The sequence below is a fragment of the Mirounga leonina genome, unplaced genomic scaffold, assembly GCF_011800145.1.
Source record: "Mirounga leonina isolate KUSES-001 unplaced genomic scaffold, KU_Mleo_1.0 Mir_53, whole genome shotgun sequence".
In the NCBI taxonomy this organism is placed as follows: Eukaryota; Metazoa; Chordata; class Mammalia; order Carnivora; family Phocidae; genus Mirounga; species Mirounga leonina.
The window spans coordinates 99,697,699-99,717,793 of NW_023270807.1; the positions used below are offsets into that span (position 1 = coordinate 99,697,699).

Consider the following 20,095-nt stretch of genomic DNA (forward strand, 5'->3'; position numbering starts at 1 on the left):
GCCGCAGCTGGCGCCGCTGGCGGTGGCCGGCGGGCGTCGCGCGCGCTGGCGGGCTTGGCGGGCCGTGGGGGGCGGGTCCGGGGCGCGCGGCCAGGCCGCGGCGGGAGCGCCCCGGGGGCCGCCCTGCGCCGCCCCGGCCGCCGCCCGCGCGCTGCGCCGCCGCTCCTCCGCCCCGCCGCCCACGGCCCGCCAAGCCCGCGTTTGCGCGCGAAGCTCGTCGGCCACCGCCAGCGGCGCCAGCTGCGGCCTCTCCGGGTGGTAGAACTTGCACTTGATGCCGTAGGTGCATTTCTTGCCTGGAAGGGGCGGGGCAGGGGGAGAGGGCGGCGTGAGGCCTCGGGCGGGAGAGGCTGTGCGGGGCTGCGGTGTGGTGAGCGCGCGGCCCTTCTTGGAGATTCCTCCGGCTGGGGCAGGACGAGGTGGGGACAAGTGCCCCGGGGCCGGGTTAGAGGGGTGAGGGTGTGGTACGCCCCGCCCGTGGTGTAGGGCGCTGGACCCAGATTGGCGGTATGGAAACTCCCTTTGGCCAGGAACTGAGACCAAACCTCTAGGTCAAGGACCTTCGACCTCCACGTCCCCAGGAACCCTGTGGATAGGGCCAGCCTTGGGGATAGGGTGGGGAGCAGGTGCTCACGGCATAGGAATGCACCTCCAGTTCTGCCTCAGTTTCCACCATTGGCCTCATTCCTTCTGCTAACCATTGCCCTCTCCCTACAGGCTGTTCTAATAGAGGTGATCTTGTGATTTATCACCCAAACCTGGACCCTGCTGAGAGTGGGAGCAAGATGAGCCAACCTGAACGTATGTGTGGTCACCTTGATTCTAACAAGAAATGACTTTGAAGATCACCTAAGGTTTTTTAAACTTCTATGGACGCAAGAAACAAGACCTGGGGATGTTAAACAAACAACAGACAAACAAACTCGCCAAGGCAAGTTAGGCAAAGAGCTGGCTAGAAGTGCTGTGGGAGAGAGTCCTTAATTCTTAATGGATAGCACTGACCAAAGTCCGTGAACGGATGGGGGTGGAGGGACGGTGGGGCAGGACGCAGACTCGAGGGCCCAGAGTGCCAGGTGAAGGGATGGAGGAGGAGGAGCTTGGGGTAGACACAGCCTCAGGGCTTCCTGGATACGCTTTGCCCTGCGTGTGACCCCCTGCCTGTGGCCCTCGCAAAGGCTCCCGTGCAACAAGCATCCAGGATGTCACTTCATCCTTATAATAACCCTGTCAGCCCGTGCGGGCCAGAGAGGTTAAATTAGCTCTTCAGTGTCACACAGCGAGTTGGGAGCGGAACCCGCACTAGAACCCAGGCTGCTGACTCCACCCTGTGCTGCCCCGAATGGGACGTGCCCTGGGATCATGGGGCGTGGGGTGCTACCCACCATAGGGGCAGTGCTGCCAGGAGGGCTCCGGGGCCTTCGGCTTCCTGCTCAGGAAGTTGCTCAGGGTGGGTCCCCGGCGGCCCAGGGGGTCATCGGGAGGCATGAACCTGTAAACAAGCACAAGGGGGCAACTGCAGGACCCCTAGACTCTCACCCCTGGCACCTGCACGGGGAGCAGGCCCAAGCCAGCCGGCGCAAGAATGGCAGCCCCGGGCATTGCGCTGGCCTGGGCTCCCCGTGCAGGGCCCCTTCTCCCACCTGGGGGTGTGTAGCATTTGAGAGCGGTATCACCCTTCCTTCTCCCGGATCCCGGGAGGGGCAGAGCGTGGATCCCAGGAGAGCCGCCGCAGACCTCTTGGGGAGCTCCTCCAGCAGGGGCAGAATCACCTAGCGACACCTTTCAGAATGCAGGCTCCTGGCTTCCCACAAGTCCTGCTCAATCGGACGCTCAGGTGGTTCAGGGGTCTGCGTCGTAACAACTTTCCAGGTGATTTTTACCCACTAAAATGGAAGCATCCTTGCTCTGGGGCTCCCCTGGGCCCTGATCTGAAAGCGACTCTAAACTGCTTTCCCACGGTCCTCAGCAGAAGGGCCAAGACTGCCACGGGGCTACAAACAGCCCTGGGCCTGTGAGCCCCCTTACTCAGATCCCACTTCTCCCGTGTTGCCCCACAGCTCTGGACGTATGCCGGTGGGGGATTAATCTTAATAGAGTTTTGAAATGCCAGCCGGGGAGCCAGTGAAGAAGCAGATCCCGGGTGTGGCGGGCGCACAGAGCCTCAGTACAGGCCCAGCCCCTCCTCTGCAAACCCAGGAGCCTCTGGGTTTGGTCTCAGCTTGTGGGGCTGCCTGACCCCAGCCCTGTTCTCGGATGATACCACCCTGCCCCCTCTCTGCCCCTTCCCGTCTCTCTGGCATGCAGTCTCACAAGGAAGGGCATGCATCCTCAGTGTGCCCACAGCTCAGAGGGGCAAACATTCCTTGGAAGGAAAACTCCCCTCCTTTAGTGTCATCCATATGAATAGTTTTATTCCCAGGAGGTACTTCCAGGTCATACAAAGGCTCCGCTAGAGGAGTTGTGGATCCTAAATGGGGGGGGGGGGGGGCCTGTTTTTAATGGGTTGGTGTCCCTCTGAGAGTCAAGGGTCATACTGAGTCCCACCGTGCAGACCACGTACCCTAGGCCAGCCCAGAACCAGGCAATCCCCAGTCCCGGGCAGCCTCTGGGACTCAGATCCCAGCTCCACAGCCAGCTTCTCGGACTTGGGCCCTGACCAAGAATCTTGGGGAGCCGCCCACTGCGGTTATTAGAGGTTCCCAAAGGCTTCACCTCGTGCTCTCCGCCGGACCTCGGCCACGGCGTGCTGGGCCAAGAGGGCCCTATGGACGTGCCCAGGGCACTGGGGCATGTATCCTCATCCACAGGCAGGCAGGCTTTGCCTTCTGGCAGCCGGGGGACCTTCTGGCAGGCCCTTAGCAGAGGCCAGTGCGTCAAAAGGACTTGGCCGGGGCCCCGGGCTGTCGCCAGGCCAAAGACAGCCATGATCCATCAGACCTCAGTGAGGATTTTCTGGAACCCACTGTTATCAGACTTGCCAGATTTCTCTGGGCCTGAGCTGGATAGAGGGAACTGCTGGCCCTGAGTATGTGGACATGACCATGGGGGCTCCTTGGGGGTAGCTGCTTGCAAGCATCTGTCCTGGGGCTTAGGAGGGTGGGAGTGGGGGCAGGCATGTCCTGCAGTGGCCTGGAAGTACCTCTTACGGGGTACAGTTCTCCCTAGCCCTCACAACCATCGCAGACGAGGTATGGTTAATCCAAATATGGTTAACTCAAGGTGAAGAACATTGAGTTCGGTGAGACTGAAGGATTTCCCCCATGACACACAGCCCACGAATGGCAGAGCCTCCATCTGAAACCTCATCTGCTGTCTCCAAAGCCCTAGCTCTTTGCGGCACATCGCACCGTCTCCTGGGCCTCAAGGTCAGGAGCTGGTCTGCTGCGTGCAAGCGGCCTGACCCAGCTGATCTGTCACCTCTCTCCCCATCCTCCCTTCCCCAGGGCCACAGCCACTCCCTCACGGGTGCACTCACTCATTCGTTCATCTACAACTAGTTCTTGAGGGCCTGTGATGTGCCAGGCATGCTGGGCCATGGCAGACAAGATGATACAGGCCCCGTCCTCACAGAGTTGGGAGCGGCTCTTAAACCACATTTCTAAAGGCCAGTCTTAGAACCCAGAAGGAGGACGAAGCTGTCATTGCCTGGAACAGAAACTGCAGTGGGAGTGATGTCCCAGCTTGCTGTGCCCTCCCCACCTCGGCCCACCCTGGGCTAGCCTCAGACCCATGCCTGCCTTGCCGGGCTCGTGGCCCTTCTTTGCCTTTAGCACGCCTGAGGACGTCTGCCTTGCTTCCTCCCCACCTTAGCTCCATCCGGGAGCCCTTGCCCAGCACCCGCTAACTGGTTCGCACCTTGTGTCCCTGACATCGCCCTCCCCCAGCTATAGCTGGTTGGTTCAGGGCAGACCTGACCCAGAGGAACCAACCTAGGGGACAGAGAACCAACTCGATTCCCTTGAAAATTTCAACCAACAGGTATTGAGACAGACTCAGTTCCAAGATCTTCACAACCCCAGAGAAAAAATGAGTCCCATATGTAATTCAAAACTTAAAAAAGACATAAACGTAAAATAAGTGAATGGAAGTGCAGTGAAGTTCAGATTTTCCCCATGGTGCCTGTTCCAGTGCTCTTACTTGCAGTAGTAAATACTTTAAAAATAAAAGCAACCCGTTGGTGGTACCCCAGCTCGTGCTTTGCCCACCTGCGGGCAACTCAGTGCCAGGTCAACTACGTGTAGGCATGGGGCCAGAAAGGTCACGGACAGCTGGGCCAAAATAGCCCTGTTGAGGAAAGGTGGTCACGAAAGAGAGACCCAGAGCGACAGGGAGAGATTATGCGGCCCCGGGGACAGAGTGGATGACTTCCGATGGGCTCCATCTCCAGGGCTGGGTGCCCTTTGCTTTGACGTGGTGTGCCCATGACTGCAAGCCCGCCCCCTCCCCGGGCTTAGGCTGGTTGGAGTGGCTTTCTGCCCGTCACCCCAGCCCCCCCCCCCCCGGGCCAGGACCCCCCGGGCCGCCACATACCGATCGTTGACGAAGGAGAACATGAGCAGCCTCTGCTCGATGAACCACTTCCACTCGGGGTTCTCGCTCTGAAGGTCGCGGTAATTGTCGTTGGAGACGATGACGCCGTCCAGCTCGTAGGCCACCTTCACGATGTAGCGGTCGTCGTAGCAGACCACCCGCTTGCCATTCACCTTACGGGACGGGGTATACACGAGCACTGCCTGCTTCTCCAGCACCTCCAGCACGTGTTGCTCTGGGGGCCACAGGGGGGGCGGGAGACGGGATGCAGTGGCCTCCGGGGCGGGGCCCCCACCCGACAACCACTCGCACACCCCCCGGCACGTTCGGCTGCTCAGGGGCCTCTCCCAGCCCACTCCCTCCTCCCCCCCACCACGGCCCAGCCTGGCAGATGAGGAGCAGGGAGGTCCTGAGAGGCACGTGCCAGCAAACTGGGGTCAAGAGGACTTGACCCTCATCCCTCTCTGAACACCAGATGTTTACATTTCCTATAAAATCAGGAGGGCCACTCCTCCTTCACGTCCTTGGTGTCTATGAGTAGACTGGCTAAGCTCATGTGGGCGACAGCTCCCAAGCAGAGTAGTGAGGAGGCCAACGTGCATCACGTACCACAAGGGAGCTAAAACCCACATCCCTGGCAAGTCTACTCTTGGACCTTAGCTGTGCTTCTGGAGGCATGCAAAAGAAAATCCCTTCTACTGCTAACAGGTGCTCAGAACTTGGAAGCGCATCAGCATATTCTTCACAAATTGTTTCTTCCCTCAAGTCGACATCCATTGCTCCATGACATGGTGTCCAGGCTTTTAAAAAGTACACAATGCATAGAGGGTACAAAGCGTACTTTTTTTTTTTTAAAGATTTTATTTATTTATTTGAGAGAGAGAGAGATAGCGAGAGCAGGAACAGAAGCAGGGGGAGTGGGAGAGGGAGAAGCAGGCTTCCCGTGGAGCAGGGAGCCCGATGTGGGACTCGATCCCAGGACCCTGGGATCATGACCTGAGCTGAAGGCAGACGCTTAACGACTGAGCCACCCAGGCGCCCACAAAGGGTACTTTTTAAAGCCCACCTATGCAGCACTCCCTTAGAGAAATGGCACGCGCCAGGCTCCCGTTGGCCCCCCCACTTTGCTGCTCCCCGCAACGTAGCCCAATGTTTAGAACTTTGTGTTTATAATTCCCTTCCTTTCATTTTAAAAAAATGTGCATGGATCCATCCCCCAAAACGACTATTTTCAATGTGATTAGGACCCTCTAGACTTTACACAAATGGGATCGTGCGCACATATTCTCGTGCACCTTGCTTTCTTCCTTTAACGTTGTGTCGGGGCGGTTGGGCCATGTCCATAGGTTCACTGCTGTCGGTTCTGCATGTCAGTCTCCCGGGGACAGAAGTACAAGGATTTCTCTAGGGAGTACCTCTAAGAGTGCTGTTGCTGAGTTATAGGGAAAGGCATTTTCTAAGACAATGCCGAATTGTTTTCCAAAGTGGGTATATTAAGTTACTACCCAACACAGCATTTTAGAAGATCTCCTCAATGCTTGGCATTTTCAGGTTTCTGAATTTTTGCCAATCTGGTGGATGTACAGTGGCCTCTTACTGTGGTTTAATTTTGCATTTCTTTGGATACTAATGAGATTGAGCATCTTTTCGTATGTTTATTGGCCATTTATGTTTTCTCTTCGGTGAAAGGCCTATTCATGCTTTAGTTCATCTTTCTGTTGGTCCTTTGTCTTTGTCTTATTAATTTGGAGAAGCTCTCTATAGATTCTGGACAGTAATCCTTCATCAGGAATGTGTGATGGATGGCCTCTCCCAGTTCAAGGCTTGTCTTCTCATTTTTTTTGTTTTCATGATATCCACTAATGAACAGAAGCTTTTATTTTAGTGCAGTCAAATTTATGAATCTTTGCCCTGAAGCTTTGTACTTGTTGTGACTTGTTTAAAAATTCCCTCCCTACCCCCAAATGATTTCCTTACCCTTTACCCATACTATATTTGCATATTACACAACTGCTGAGAGCCACCATTCCCCATGTTCAGACAGTAAAGAATGATTTGGGGTGACTGGTTCCTGGTAGAGAACTGAACACAAGTATTTATCCCCGCCTCCTTCTCATGATTGGATTGAAGTGGCAGTGAAGATGCACACAAGAGGGAGGGGGTCCATAATCACATTAAAACGGGCCAAGGAACAGCAGCAAACCCCAGAGAACAGCAATGAAACCAGGAGAGCAGCAAACCCAAGAAGCCATATTGACCCCGTAGCCCATAAGGAGCCACAGCCCAGAATGCGTGTAGAAGGCTGAAGTGGCGCCTGGGTGGCTCAGTCGTTAAACGTCTGCCTTCGGCTCAGGTCATGATCCCGGGGTCCTGGGATCAAGCCTGCATCGAGCCCCGCATCTGGCTCCCTGCTTGGCGGGAAGCCTACTTCTCCCTCTCCCACACCCCCTGCTTGTGTTCCCTCTTTGTCAAATGAATAAATAAGATCTTTATAAAAAGAAAAATTAAAAAAATAAAAAATAAGTAAAAATGAATTAACAGGGGGTCATGAACCCACTGAACAAGTTGTCAGTTAAAAATATTTCATAATAGGGGCGCCTGGGTGGCTCAGTCGTTAAGCGTCTGCCTTTGGCTCAGGTCAGGGTCCCAGGGTCCTGGGATCGAGCCCCGCATCGGGCTCCCTGCTCGGCGGGAAGCCTGCTTCTCCCTCTCCCACTCCCCCTGCTTATGTTCCCTCTCTCGCTGTCTCTGTCGCTATCTTTGTCTTTCTCTCTCAAATAAATATATAAAATCTTAAAAAAAAATAATACTAATAAAAGGTAACTCTTAAAAAGAACGCTGAAGTGGAGGGAGTGGGACGAGGGCAGAGTCAGGGTCATGGCTACTCGTGGTGCAGGTGCATCCATCCTTTTCCTACCCTTACCACTATCAGGAAAGTGAGGTATCCCTAGGAAGGGGGAGGTTCCCATGTGGCCTTTGACCTCCTAGAGTAAAACCATCATCGTCGTGGCTTTGCGGTGAGCATGGGCTGAGCTGCCCAGCCACGTGCCCGCTGCAGACAGGGTCTGCCCAAGTGAAATCTGCCAGTCAGCACTGACGGTCAGCCCTGCCGGTCAGCCCTGCCGCTCCAGGAAAGATCCACATGCCAGGAGAGAAAACGCAAGGAAATCACACAGATATGCATCTAACCAACCTGGCTCTTTATTTGCAAATAAAAGCTGGCCGCCAAACAATCACTAGACTTTTGAGAAGATGTAACAGCACCCACACACATACGGCGGTGAACGAAGAGAACTGGCCCCAGAAAAATTAAATAGGATTCACGGAACTTAAGAGAACTTTTTAAAGTTTAAAGTTTAAAGAAATCGTCAGGGGCGCCTGGGTGGCTCAGTCGTTAAGCGTCTGCTTTCGGCTCAGGTCATGGTCCCAGGGTCCTGGGATCGAGCCCCGCATCGGGCTCCCTGCTCAGCAGGGAATTGCTTCTCCCTCTCTCTCTGCACACAATAATTTTGGGGACTTAATCATTCACACTTAAACACAAAATAATTTTTTTATTCATCTATTCAACAACTATGGACTGAGCACCTACTATACGCCAGACATGCTGGGTCCTGGTGCGATGGCAGTGAATACCTATAATCAGTGCTTTCAAGGAGCTTATAGTCCAGTGAGAAAGACAGACATTATCACACAAATAGCTAAGGAGATAACTGACTATAATTGTCAGGAGCACTACCAAGAAAAGGCGTATAGAACTTCCTGAGCATACCTCTGCTCCAGCCTACCTCTAATAGGGGTGTCGGATCTTGGTGGGTCTTTCCTCCAGGAGGGGACAAAAACTTTGATGTAGGTGTGTCCTCTGTCCCTGAACCAGTCCACAGCCAGCTGGATTCCCCGGCACGAGAAGGCTTCTTTATTTCCATGGCTACGACGGGAAAACAGAGAAATCTGTAGAGTCACAGGAAGGGTTCCTGAAGGGTGATTTCCCCTGGGAATATCCTGAATCACAGTCCCATAATCAAAGGGAATCAGGAAAATCTGCATTTTAAAAATAGTCCATTCTTTGCAAAAAACGTGTCCCTTAACCGGCACCACGCAGCTTGCGATAGTCTGTATACAGGGCGGGGGCTGGGCTCCAAGGCAAGGGCATTCCGAGGGTTAATAGACAAGACCCCCCTTTTCCCCTGAAGCTAATAAGGATCAACATAAGGCGGAGGACAGTAGCCATCTGCAGAATACTCTTGCCCTAAGAGAGGGGTGTAAATGTGTTACGGGGCTCCCCAAGTCCAAGTAAGGGGGCCAACGTGCCCCCCAAATGCCACTGAAGTGTCGATGGAGGCAGGAAAGAGAGAGCAGTGTGAGAGGAGGCCCAAGACCAGGCAGGGCCTTGCGTGCCTTCCTGAAGACTTCCTTCTCCTAAGAGGAATGAGAAGCCATAGAAGGATTTGAAGACTGGGGGGGTCTATGTGATGTGATGTGATACGACCCAGGGTGTGTTTCTAGAAGCTCAATCCGGCAGCACAGCGGACGCTACATCGGAAGGGAGGGAGGTGGGGGTGGGGTCCCAGTTAAAAAGCTGTCACAGTCATCACAGCAAAACTGGATGGTGACGTGGACCACGTGGGTGGCGGCGGCGAAGGGAGAAGGGCAGGTGAACCTGAGAGATATCAGGAGGGAAAACCTCCAGAATGTGGTGACTGATGGGATACAGGGTGATAGAGAAGACTTCCAGATCTCTGGCTTCTGTAGCTGGTGGGCTCCTCGTTGAGACTGGGAGTTCTGGAGGAGGACAGGGTTCGGAGGGAAAGAGTGTTGTCACGGACACACACTGAGTGGGAGGAGCCTCTGCGGCCTCTGGGTGGAACCGCTAAGTACACAGCTGGGGTCTAGAAGAGAGTTCTGGGCAATGGACACTGGGGGCATCTGTGCTCACACAAGGGCTGGAACCAGGGCATGGAGATAACTGCCTGGCTCCCCAGAGGGAGAGCAAGAGGCCTGGAAGACAGGTCCGAGGATGCTCTGGGACTCAGTAGCTGGTGACGGGGAAAGTAGGGCAATCTTACAGAAAAGACAGAACGGGTCTATCAGGCCACAAGGAAGTAAACCAGAGGAGTCCTGCATTTGCAAACCACAGGAAGGAGGCGGCCAAGTGCTGCTCGAAGGGACCCATGAAGTCTGAGAACATCCCTCAAACTGAGTCCGTGCAGGTTGGTGTTTTGCTGGAGAGGGAGACAAGTGGATAGACCTGAGGTAATGAGATTGCAGATCAGACTTAGCCCTGGGTGCGACTCAGCCTTGCCGTAGGATGAGGTCACTCTCCGCTCTGCTTGCAGCCCAGCTACCTTTACCCTGGCCAGGCACATTCCCCACTCCTACCGCAGGACCTTTGAACCAGCTATTTCTTCTCCTCTCGGCCCAGTCCACGCCTCCTCCTCCTTCAGATCTCACCTTCATCTCTACTTCCTCAGGAAAGCATCCGCCCCGCCCCCTATTACAAGTTCTCACGGCACTAATCTCAGTTGAAGGATGACACCCCCCATAGGATGAACGGGTCTCCCCCTCTCTAAATCACAAGCTCCTTTTGCTCCCCATTGAATTCCCAGCACCTAGTGCGGTGCCCAATGGTTGGTAGCGGGTCAGTAAAAATGTGCTGAACACAGGAGCAGCTGCGAAGACACAGGTCCAGCAAGCAGCTAGAGGAGGAAGAGCCCCGGGGAGGAGCTGGCTGGAAAGAGCCCAACACAGGAAAGGCTTGCCTTGTCCAGGGACCAAAGAGGGAACAGAGTGACCAGGGCACGGGGAGGGAGCAAAGGGGAGAGCCACAGGGCACCGAGACGCCCATCCGCTGAGAAGCCTGGTCCACAGCAGTCTGCCTGCGTCCAGACAAGGACAACGCTCCAGATTTTTCGTGTTGGGCTTTGTCTTGGGTGTGGCCCCTCCTGCTATTTCCTCAGAGGGGTCAGGATAGGTCCGGGTTTGCCAGAGAAAAACGGGAGTCTTCGGAAACACGAATCGATAGTATTGCAAGTCAGGCTTTGTGGAGAGACTGAATGAGAACTCTGAATTGCTTCGGCTCCAGGGACAGATCAGGAACCAGGCCTTGCGTCCTACATCGGTAGGTGTCTTCTGGTTTAGAGAAAATAGCCCTCTGGCCATGGAGGCCGCACTGGGAGGCTGATGCAAACAGTAAGGAGAAAATACGTCAATGTCTGTGGTGAAAGGAAGAGGAAGTTGACAGCGCATCCCTCTGCCCCAGCAGAAGCTGAAAAAAGAAAGGTGATGGAGGGAGAAAGAGGAGGTCCTCACCCCTGCATCCCCCACCTGCTCCACCGCCTGAGCCAGAAGGGGAGGGGGAGGGGTAGAAACATCAGGATGGGTGTGAAGAGGAGGCCGAAGGCTTGTGTCCCAGCACAGCCTAGGCAGGTCACAAGCCTCTCGGAGAAATCCTGGTTTTAGCAGGTGCAGCATCCCACGGGGCTGCAGGGCTGCCTTGGAGGAAAAGGACAGACAGGTGAACTGGAAGCAACATCCCTGGATGCCTCACATGCCCCCGGGCCTGGTGGATTGTCTGAGGCCTGGGATAGACAAATAGGCCCTGGAGGGGGGCAGAACTGTAAGCCAGGATGGCATTCCAAAAGGCCAAATGGGACCAATGACCTTTCTCCGCTGACCCTTCAGAAGCCAGACCAGGCCAGACCAGCCGCTCTTTAGCAGAACCCAGTGAGAGTCCCAGACCCTCCTCTCCCAGCCAACATCAGGTCTCAAAGCCCCCAGATGCCATGTGGGAGAAGAGCAGGGGAGGGAGAGGAAGCATGAACTCCAAATCATCCAGACGGCAGAAGACACTGAGGTATCACAAATTGGTAAGTTTAGGTTTGTCCCTCTCCATTACCTAAACAGGTAGGGAAGAGATCGTATCTATCCTGGAAAAGAAGGTCTATTTTCTGTGCACACTGAAGCAGGAATGTGAACAACTAAAGACACCCCATCCACAAACATGCCTCTGTCGGCTGCCACGAAGTCTACCCTCCGTCAGTTCTCGAGTGAACCTATCACTGCCACAATTCTTTTAAAATGGTGTCTTGAGTGCTCTCTTTTCTGTGACTTCCCGTCAGTTTCTGTGACTACACACCTTTGATGGGTAGGTGGCTGGAAGGGGCACGTTCAGTGATGAGGAGGAACCCAATCCCTCTGAAGAGGCAAAGGTGAGCGGGGTGATGAGTTCTGGTGATGAACTCCACAGCCTGCAGTGGCCCTGCTGGGGGCATGTGGAGGGGAAGGGATTGCTAGTTCAGGAGTTCAGGAAGAGAAAAACTGAGGAATGGTGCTACCATCGGCTTCAAGCATCGAAAACCGGTCCCATGGCTTCTCGGACACAAGACTCCAAGATGGCAGACCCTTAGCCAAGAGTTTCAAAAAGGGCAAGTCCAGGAGAAGACGGAACAAACATGCATCTGCCCATGGCCTTTCTTCCCTCCCTAAGAAGTGCTCTCCTTTCCAGCTTTGACTCCAGGCAAGGGAAGTCAGGGCCTAAACCCTAGAATCAATAAGCTGGTGTCTCCGGAATGGAGGGTTTTCATTCAGGTCTGTTGTTTTGCAGGACTGGATTCCCACACGCCCCACCCTAACCTCTCCTCTGAGCTTTCTGGTCTCTTTTGAGATGCAAAGATTGTTATTGTTCAATCCTTGCCACATTTGTTTTTTTTTTTACCAACCTCAAAACCCCAGTATGGCTGCCCTATTTCTGACCACAGAAAGGCCCGGGCCATGGCAGGATTTAAGCCACAAGCAGGGGCTACCTTCTCGCCACTTGTGGGGGTCTCTCTCTAGGAGCCGGCAGAGCTCCCAGTCAGGCAAGAAAGCGGCCACGGTCACCCGAGGACCGCACCGCTCGACGCACAGACGGAAATGCAGAAGGACCCGTTCACTTAGGCATGGCTCCACGCACTCCACATCGATTTATGACCATCTTCAACGAGGCTCGGGCTGGGTCCTCGAGACCGGTGAACAAGACAGACCTCATTCCTGCTGCTTCTTGGAGCTCATTTTTAATATTTGTAGCGAGTCCTGTGTACCAGGCCACTTCGCACTCTGCGCTCCAGTCGGTACAAGGAGCCCCTGAGGAAGTGAGCGTTGTCCCACTGCACCCTGGAGGAAACTAAAGCAAAGAAATGTGCCCAACTCCCTGATCTGAAGACAGATCTCAGAGCCTGATCCGTAGGGCTGCAACCTCCTCCTCCTCCTCTGTGGCTTATCCCGTGTATTCCTGGCCCTCCCAGTCTCTGCCCCTGCGATGGAGACAGCAATTCCTTTGGAGCGTAAGTCCCCTGCTGTTAGGAGGCTGGAGTCTGGGGAGGGACCTTAGCGCTTACTAACGGTCACTGCGAACCAGCTCGTCAGACTGCAAGCTGAGAGCCCGGCCCTGGGAGAAGGAGACAGAGGAGGGAGGTTTTGAATAAAGGGAGGGTGGTGAGGGGAAGTGGGCTGGTGCCCGAGACAAACTTTGTCTGCGGGCCAGGTGGGCAGCCACAGTCCGGCAGCCTTGTGTAGGAAGTAGCCCACCTCGGGGCTCTCACTGTATCGTGGACTCTTGCCCAGGAAGTTCTGCCGAAGTCAGCGGCTCACGGAACAGTCCCACGGAGCCTGAGGTGGCGGTTGTGGGGTGGGAGGGAAGGAAAAGAGAAGTGGTGGTCCCTTCAGAGCATGACATGTGAAGGCACGCCACTCTTGCCACTCCGTTTCTTATTTGGGGTTAAACTGCAAACCCCTGGGACCTGCAGTTTATAGCCTTTGCACCCAAAGACCTCTCCCCAGCTGAGGTCAGGGGGAAGAGAGAGGGTGGCCTCTGAGAGACGGGGAACCTTCATCTCAGAGGGTGCAGACCTCGCCAGCGTGGGTCAGAGGCAACTCAGGGGCTCAGAAGCAGGGGTGACCTCAGCCCGGGTGTGCAGCCTCCCCTAGTAACCCACTGAGAGGGGGCTGATGACCTCCCCACCCCCTTGCAGGCCCGAGCCCTCCTCACCGAAGATTTGTGACTCCAGAATAAGCCAGATTCTGTTGAAGTTCCTAAGAGTTTAAAAATGTACATGAGAACCCAAACAAAAAGCCTGGTGCACACCAAAATGAGGGCCCATTTACATGAAACCCTTGTCTGGGGCAGCAAGAGGATGTGAAATTATCAGCTGGTTTTCCCCCAAGCTGAAGTCCTTCACATCTCTCTTTTCCTACACTTGCCCGCAGAATGCACAACCCAGGGGGCACTCGAGAGCCGGCCTGGCAAGCAGAGCGGGCAGCAGTCGGCCCGTGAGAAGCCGCGCTCCTCCCAACACCCCATGCAGCGCTTAACACGCCGGCCACGAAAGCCGCCTTCTGCTTCAAGCCTGCTGGACGCTGTCCCCGGGGTCAAGGGCAGAGCCCTGGAGCACGGAGCTCCCCGCCTCGTCGCTCCGGGCCGGACCACGTGCGCATGCGCACAGGCGCAGCGCCGCCCCGCCCCGCGGACGTGGGGAGACTGTGCTGGGAAATCAGTCTCTGCACGGCTGCACCGGGGCCACGGGTCAGTGCACAAGCGCTGCCCTCGGCACACGGTCCCAACAGGCTGGCCGCAGCAGGAGAGGCGTCCTGGGCACCGGTCCTGCAGAGAGCACCTGCCCCCTGATGGGGGGCGGGGGGGGCGCAGCGCAACCTGCCTGCAGCAGGCAAGTCGGGGCTCATCCTGCTGGGGAAGGGCTCTGGGCAGCACAGGCAGCCTCTGTGCAGAAGTCCGTGGGGCCAGTCTCCCAGCCTGAGACGCCTTCGAAGGCTGGACAGAGAGAAAGCCAAAGATGCACGGCTCTTTGGAAAGAGCTCTGAAAGCCGAGCCTGCCACTTACTGCTCTGTGACCTTGGGCAAGTTACCTACCCTCTCTGAACCTCGGCAGAAGAAGAGAAATTCCTTTATAAGAAGAATGCATTTGGGGCGCCCGGGTGGCTCAGTTGGTTAAGCGACTGCCTTCGGCTCAGGTCATGATCCTGGAGTCCCGGGATCGAGTCCCACATCGAGTCCCACATCGGGCTCCCTGCTCAGCGGGGGGGTCTGCTTCTCCCTCTGACCCGCTTCCCTCTTGTGCTCTGTCTCTCATTCTCTCTCTCAAATAAATAAATAAAATCTTTACAAAAAAAAAAGAAGAATGCATTTATCTCTTTCATGCATGCATAAAATAATCACCTTGAATCCTAGAATGTTACAGATGAAAAGCCATTTAAAATTATTATTATTATTTCATCCAACCTCTTAATTGTATAAACAGGGCTCAAAAATGTCAGGAGACTCACTCCGAGGTCACACAGCTGAAAAGCTAGATCTGTACAGTCCAGTACATAGGCACTCACCACATGTGGCTATTTACACTTAAATTCAAATTAATTCAAAAGAAATAAAATTTAGAATTCAGCTCCTTGGTCACAACAGCTACATTCCAAGTGCTTAGCAGCCCCATGCGTCCAGTGGCCATCGTAATGGACAGTGCAGGTATAGAACTGTCCATCATCGAAGGGAGTTTTATTGGGCAGCTCTCAGCTAGAGGTCAGGACTGAGAGCTTGGGACCCTTGGCAGCCCCTCAGGGCAGCAAGGACATGTGTCCCAATCTGCCTTTTCCGTCTTTCCCCACTTCTTCCAGGGCCAGACAGCAGATGAAGCCATATCCTCTTCAAAAGCAGAGAATGGCCACGACTGTGATGCTACAAAACCTCAGGAAAGGAGAATTTTCAGAAACCACGTTTCTGAGGTTAACTGAGTTTTGAGGTCAACAGATCATAACTAGACACCATGTTGGGTTTCAAACTACCCATTGCCTCTAAAGCGTGAGCCCCACCCTGAAACCTGTCCTTCGCAGCTGGGACCTGGCGGAGCCTGAGGGTCACGGGTCGTGTGGGAGCTCCGGCTGGAAGACACAGTGGGAGGACACTGTTGCAGGAGAAGGAGCGGGGGATGGGGCAGGACCTCAGACCCCAGCTGTCTCCCAGACTTGCCTCTGAGCAAACCAAGTCCCACCCACCAGCTGGTGGCTGTGCAATGTGTCTTTTTTTCCTAACTAGAGACGCAGGGGGCAGGGGAAAGGAATGGGATGTTTGTGTGCGTACAGACACGTGTGTGCACGCACACAGATGTCCACACGCTGAGACCTCACGCAGACACAAGTGTGCTTTGTTGACTGAGATAATTTTTAGGCAGCAAGCGTGGGAAAGCATTAGTGTTCTGACACACTCTTTATCACAAGCCTGAGTGATGGCTTCCATTTGTCACCCACACAGATGGAGAGTGAAGGGGTTAAACGGATGACAACTGTGGGTGGTGGGGGTGGGAATAAATGGATTTACCTGGGACACATCGTGGTCACACACAAGGAGAAGATGCAGTTTAAGTTTGAATTCCAAGCAGCAACAGAGATTTTCATCAACAGAAAATCCTCCAAAACCACCCTATCAAAATAATTTCTAAAAACTGCCTGGTCCCCCACAAGAGCCTGCCCACACTTTCCTGTAGCACCTGACTACACACAGCCATTCTTTCAGTCTGGAATCACAGAGCTGGTATAATCTTAGGGCTGGAAAGGTCTTCAGTTTAAGCAATACCCTTTTACCTTTAAAACCTTCTCTCTATGGATGTCCAGAAGGAGAGGTGACTCGTCCTGATCAGACAGAGGCCAGGTCCCCCTCACAATCCTCAGACTTTCTAGGACACTCAGAACCTTAAAAATTCTTTTTTTTTTTCTTTTAAAGATTTTATTTATTTATTTGAGAGAGAGAGAATGAGAGACAGAGAGCACGAGAGGGAAGAGGGCAGAGGGAGAAGCAGACCCCCTGCTGAGCAGGGACCCCCCACCCCCACCCCCACCCCCGATGCGGGACTCGATCCAGGGACTCCAGGATCATGACCTGAGCCGAAGGCAGTTGCTTAACCAACTGAGCCACCCAGGCGCCCAGAACCTTAAAAATTCTTAAAAGTCCTTTCAACTCCCCCCTGATACCTCAAATTAAGCAGGATTTCATAGGCTGGTCTATCAGGTACTTACACGGGAGCATGTGTGCGGATGTTATAGAGACCCCAGGACCAGCCCAGGGTGACCCGGCTGGCTCAAACTTGAGCCAACACTCTCAGGACACACGAAGCGGGACACCTAGGAACAGCACCCAGGGCTGGGCCATTCTGGGTGGGACCATTCCACACTTCTGTCCTGCAATGCCAAGCCCGAAGTGAGCCTTCCCAATCCCCCCAAGGAAGGCCACTGGACCTGTCAGCCAAAGGACAGACGCCCTCCTGACACGTTCAGCTCTGCGGGTAACACAGCTTTTCTCAGTTCCAGCCAGTGGCTCGGCTTTTGAAAGGGGAAGTCCTCTGTTTACAGCTATGAGGGACTGATTTCCTAGGGATCTGCCCTTTTGCCCACCTGTAACTAAGGCCCGTAGCACAGAACTGCACTTGTATGAACACAACCTCCTGCTTGCCCCGCGTGGAGCGTGGCTGAGATGGTGGGAGTGTCTGCAAGCTCATTTTAGCCACGCAGGCGTCAGGCTCTCATCGCCAAAACACACCAAGATGCCCAGACACGAATATCCACCACCGTGTCTGCAGCTCAGGGGCCACCGGGCGCGTCTCAGACCAGCTGGGGAACCACAGCGCCACCTGCCACCCTGGAGCAGCAGGTCTCCTCCCCCGGGAGAGAGCTTCCTGTTCAAGCACCTTTCCCCATCTGATTCTCGTTACCTCGAGGGACGTAGCAGAGCTCTTAGTAGCCTGTGTCCACAGAAGAAACTGGAGATGGGAGACTCGCGACGAGAAGCCACAATCTGCCAAGGCCCAACGCTAGGCTCCTCCCCAGTTCCCTACTGCCCTCCCCAGAAGGGAGCCTCTCTCTGGGTTGGCATGATAGTAGGAACCACTTGTTGAACACTTACTCTTCGTCAGGCACCCTCCTAGGTATTTGGTGCAGCTCCAAGTCTTACAACTACTTTCTAGGGAGGCTTTATACCCACATTACAGATGGGAAAAGTGAGGTTCAGAGAGGTTAAGTGACTTACGTAAGGCCACACAGCTACCGAGGGGATGGGACGGGGATTCAAAGGCCCATCCATTAGCCCCAAAACTCTTTGGACGAAACCACTGAAAAGGGGGACAGTTCTCCCACCCAAGGCTACAGGATGAAGCGAAGTACCTCATTGCCACGTTGCTGCCGTCAATCACTATGGGTCGCAAGGAACTGGCTGGGTCTCCGCAATCCTCTTCCAGCTCTGCCGCCGGCCTGCGCAGGGCAGAGTCTGGGGTGGCGCAGGAGCCCCTGGGTATGAGCAGGGGCGCCGCGCTGCCCTCATGGGCCCCCGGGCGGCTGCCGGTCTGGATCAGCTCCTGCAGCACGTCATTGACCAGGGCGCCCTCACCCATTTTGCCCAGCACCCTGACCACATCCTCCGGGCTGTAGCCCAGCTTCTGGAAGAACTCCATCTTGCTTGAGCGCTCCATGCCGCTCCAGCTGGGCCCCCGGCGAGGGTCCGGCCCCTGGTTTCCTTTTGGCAGAGCCACGGTGGCATGAGCTAAAGAGAAAAAGCCTCCATCAGGTGTTTTCTGAGCTGCCGGGCCTGGAGGCTGTCGGGTTACTGAGGGCAAATTATGCACGCTCCCTCCCCGCCTTATCTGTCAGGAAATCATGTTGCCTGGTCCCCTTGGGGATTTTCAGTTGCTCAGTGTGGTTGGGGAGCCACAGATGCAATCATGCTGCTTTTACTAGTGCACTTTCTGAGGCCTTCACCCCACACAGGGGCCCCCGCAAGGATCCACTGGCCGGAGGCACGGAGGGCAGCTAAGCAGACCACCCAGCGCTCGGAACATTTGTGCACAGGCCAGAGGAATGTTCCTGAGGCTCTGTCATGCGCGGAATCCCACCTCCCAAATTCATATGCTAAAGCCCTATCTCCCAGCACCTCAGATTGTGACTATGTTTGTACATAGGGTCTTTAAAGAGTTGATTAAGTTAAAATGAGGTCATTAGGGTGATCCCTGGTCCGATATGACTAGTGTCCTTATAAGAAGAGGAGATTTGGGGATGTGGTGGCTCAGTCAGTTAAGCACCCCACTCTTGGTTTGGGCTCAGGTCATGATCTCAGGGTCCTGCGAGGGAGCCCAGCTCTGCGCTCAGTGGGGAGTCCGCTTCCCCCTCTCTCTCCCTCTGCCCCTCCCCCCACTTGTGTGCACGCTCTCTCTAAAATAAATAAATCTTAAAAAAAAGAATCATGAAAAAAATGTGAAAAAAATGAAACAATGCTAAAGTATAAAGAATAAAAATATAAAATGTCTCTTCGTACAAACCCCAAATCCCACTTGCCTCTCCTGCTATTTGTTTGTATCCTTCTTGTGCTTTTCCGATGTCCTGACTTACGTATCGAATGGATCCACACATATTGTCTTAGCGGGCTTGTTTTTACATAAATAGTATCATACTATATGGTTGTGCAGCAACTTGCTTTTCTTATTCAAACTGCATCTGGGAAATCTTTCCATGCCAGTTCTTCGGTTCTGCTGCTCCCTGTATCCCCAGCATTTAGGACAGCACCTGCCCAGCGGACTCTCCACGCCACATGATGGAAGTGTAGCTTGCCGTCCCCTTCTCCCTATTACAGATCAGGCTCAAGGAACACCCGCGCACATCCATCCTGTCACCCGCCGTCTTCCCAGCAGGACAGGTGCGTATCCATCCTATCACCCGCTGTCTTCCCCGCAGGACATGTGTGCGCGACCTCCTCTTCCTGGTCTCCTGCCCACATCCTTGGCAGCAACCGCGCCTTCCTACCAGGTTCTCAGCAGGGCTCCCCGTTCTCTGCAGGGCCACTGCCCTGAGGCTGGAGCCCCAATAGAATGACCCCGACGGCTCTGGCAGGACAAGGGCTTTTGCAACCTGGACAGAGCGGCCTGGCTGCTCTTTTGCGTGTCGCCCCCACTCTTGCCCCCCACAAGCTCACCAGGGACCTCCTCACTGCCGGATCCAACAGCAGCTTCACGTGCCTTATCCAAACTCTCTGCAGCTCTCAACGCCGGGGACCACACCCTCGCGTGTCATTTTAAATAAAACATTTGGAAAACATTTTGGACCACCTCCTCTTGAAACTCTTCTCCCTGAGGCCGTACAACTTGGCCTGAGTTTCTAAGTCTTTCCAGTTCTTTCCTTAGTCTCTGCTCATGTGTTTGACAATGGGGTCCTGCCCAGGCCGTCTGCTCTCCCCATCATGCTCCCCACCTGCCCCTACACCCGGGGGTCCACAGTTGCACTTCTAGCTGAGACCTCCCTAAGCACCAGGCACCCCCAGTTATAAATCTGTAAGGTAAATGGTATGCATGCTATTTGAATAAAGTGCCGGGGGCGGGAGGAGCTCAGGATACTGGTAACTCGCCAAACATTTGCTGAATCTACTTCAGTGGTTCTCAAAGTGTGGCCCGTGGAAACTCGGGGAGAGCCCATGCCGAGGCCCATAGGCAAAGCCGGCCGTCTTCTGTTAAGCCACATAGTAGAGATTTGCACAATGTAAATCAGTGCC

At 54.5% G+C, this 20,095-nt stretch overlaps 1 protein-coding gene across 1 annotated transcript in view; it reads right to left on the reverse strand.

Annotated features, from left to right (window-relative positions):
• The window catches only part of ZC3H12D (zinc finger CCCH-type containing 12D), a 19,477-nt gene extending 1,353 nt beyond the window's left edge, over positions 1-18,124 (reverse strand). The window contains exons 1-5 of the mRNA XM_034991655.1: positions 17,725-18,124; positions 8,316-8,455; positions 4,531-4,765; positions 1,383-1,489; positions 97-296 (exon numbers count right to left, since the gene is read on the reverse strand). Of these exons, the coding sequence (XP_034847546.1) occupies positions 97-296; positions 1,383-1,489; positions 4,531-4,765; positions 8,316-8,455; positions 17,725-18,029 (987 nt within the window). The 5' untranslated portion in view covers positions 18,030-18,124. The remainder of the gene's footprint in view (positions 1-96; positions 297-1,382; positions 1,490-4,530; positions 4,766-8,315; positions 8,456-17,724) is intronic.
• Between the last annotated feature and the right edge of the window lie 1,971 nt (positions 18,125-20,095).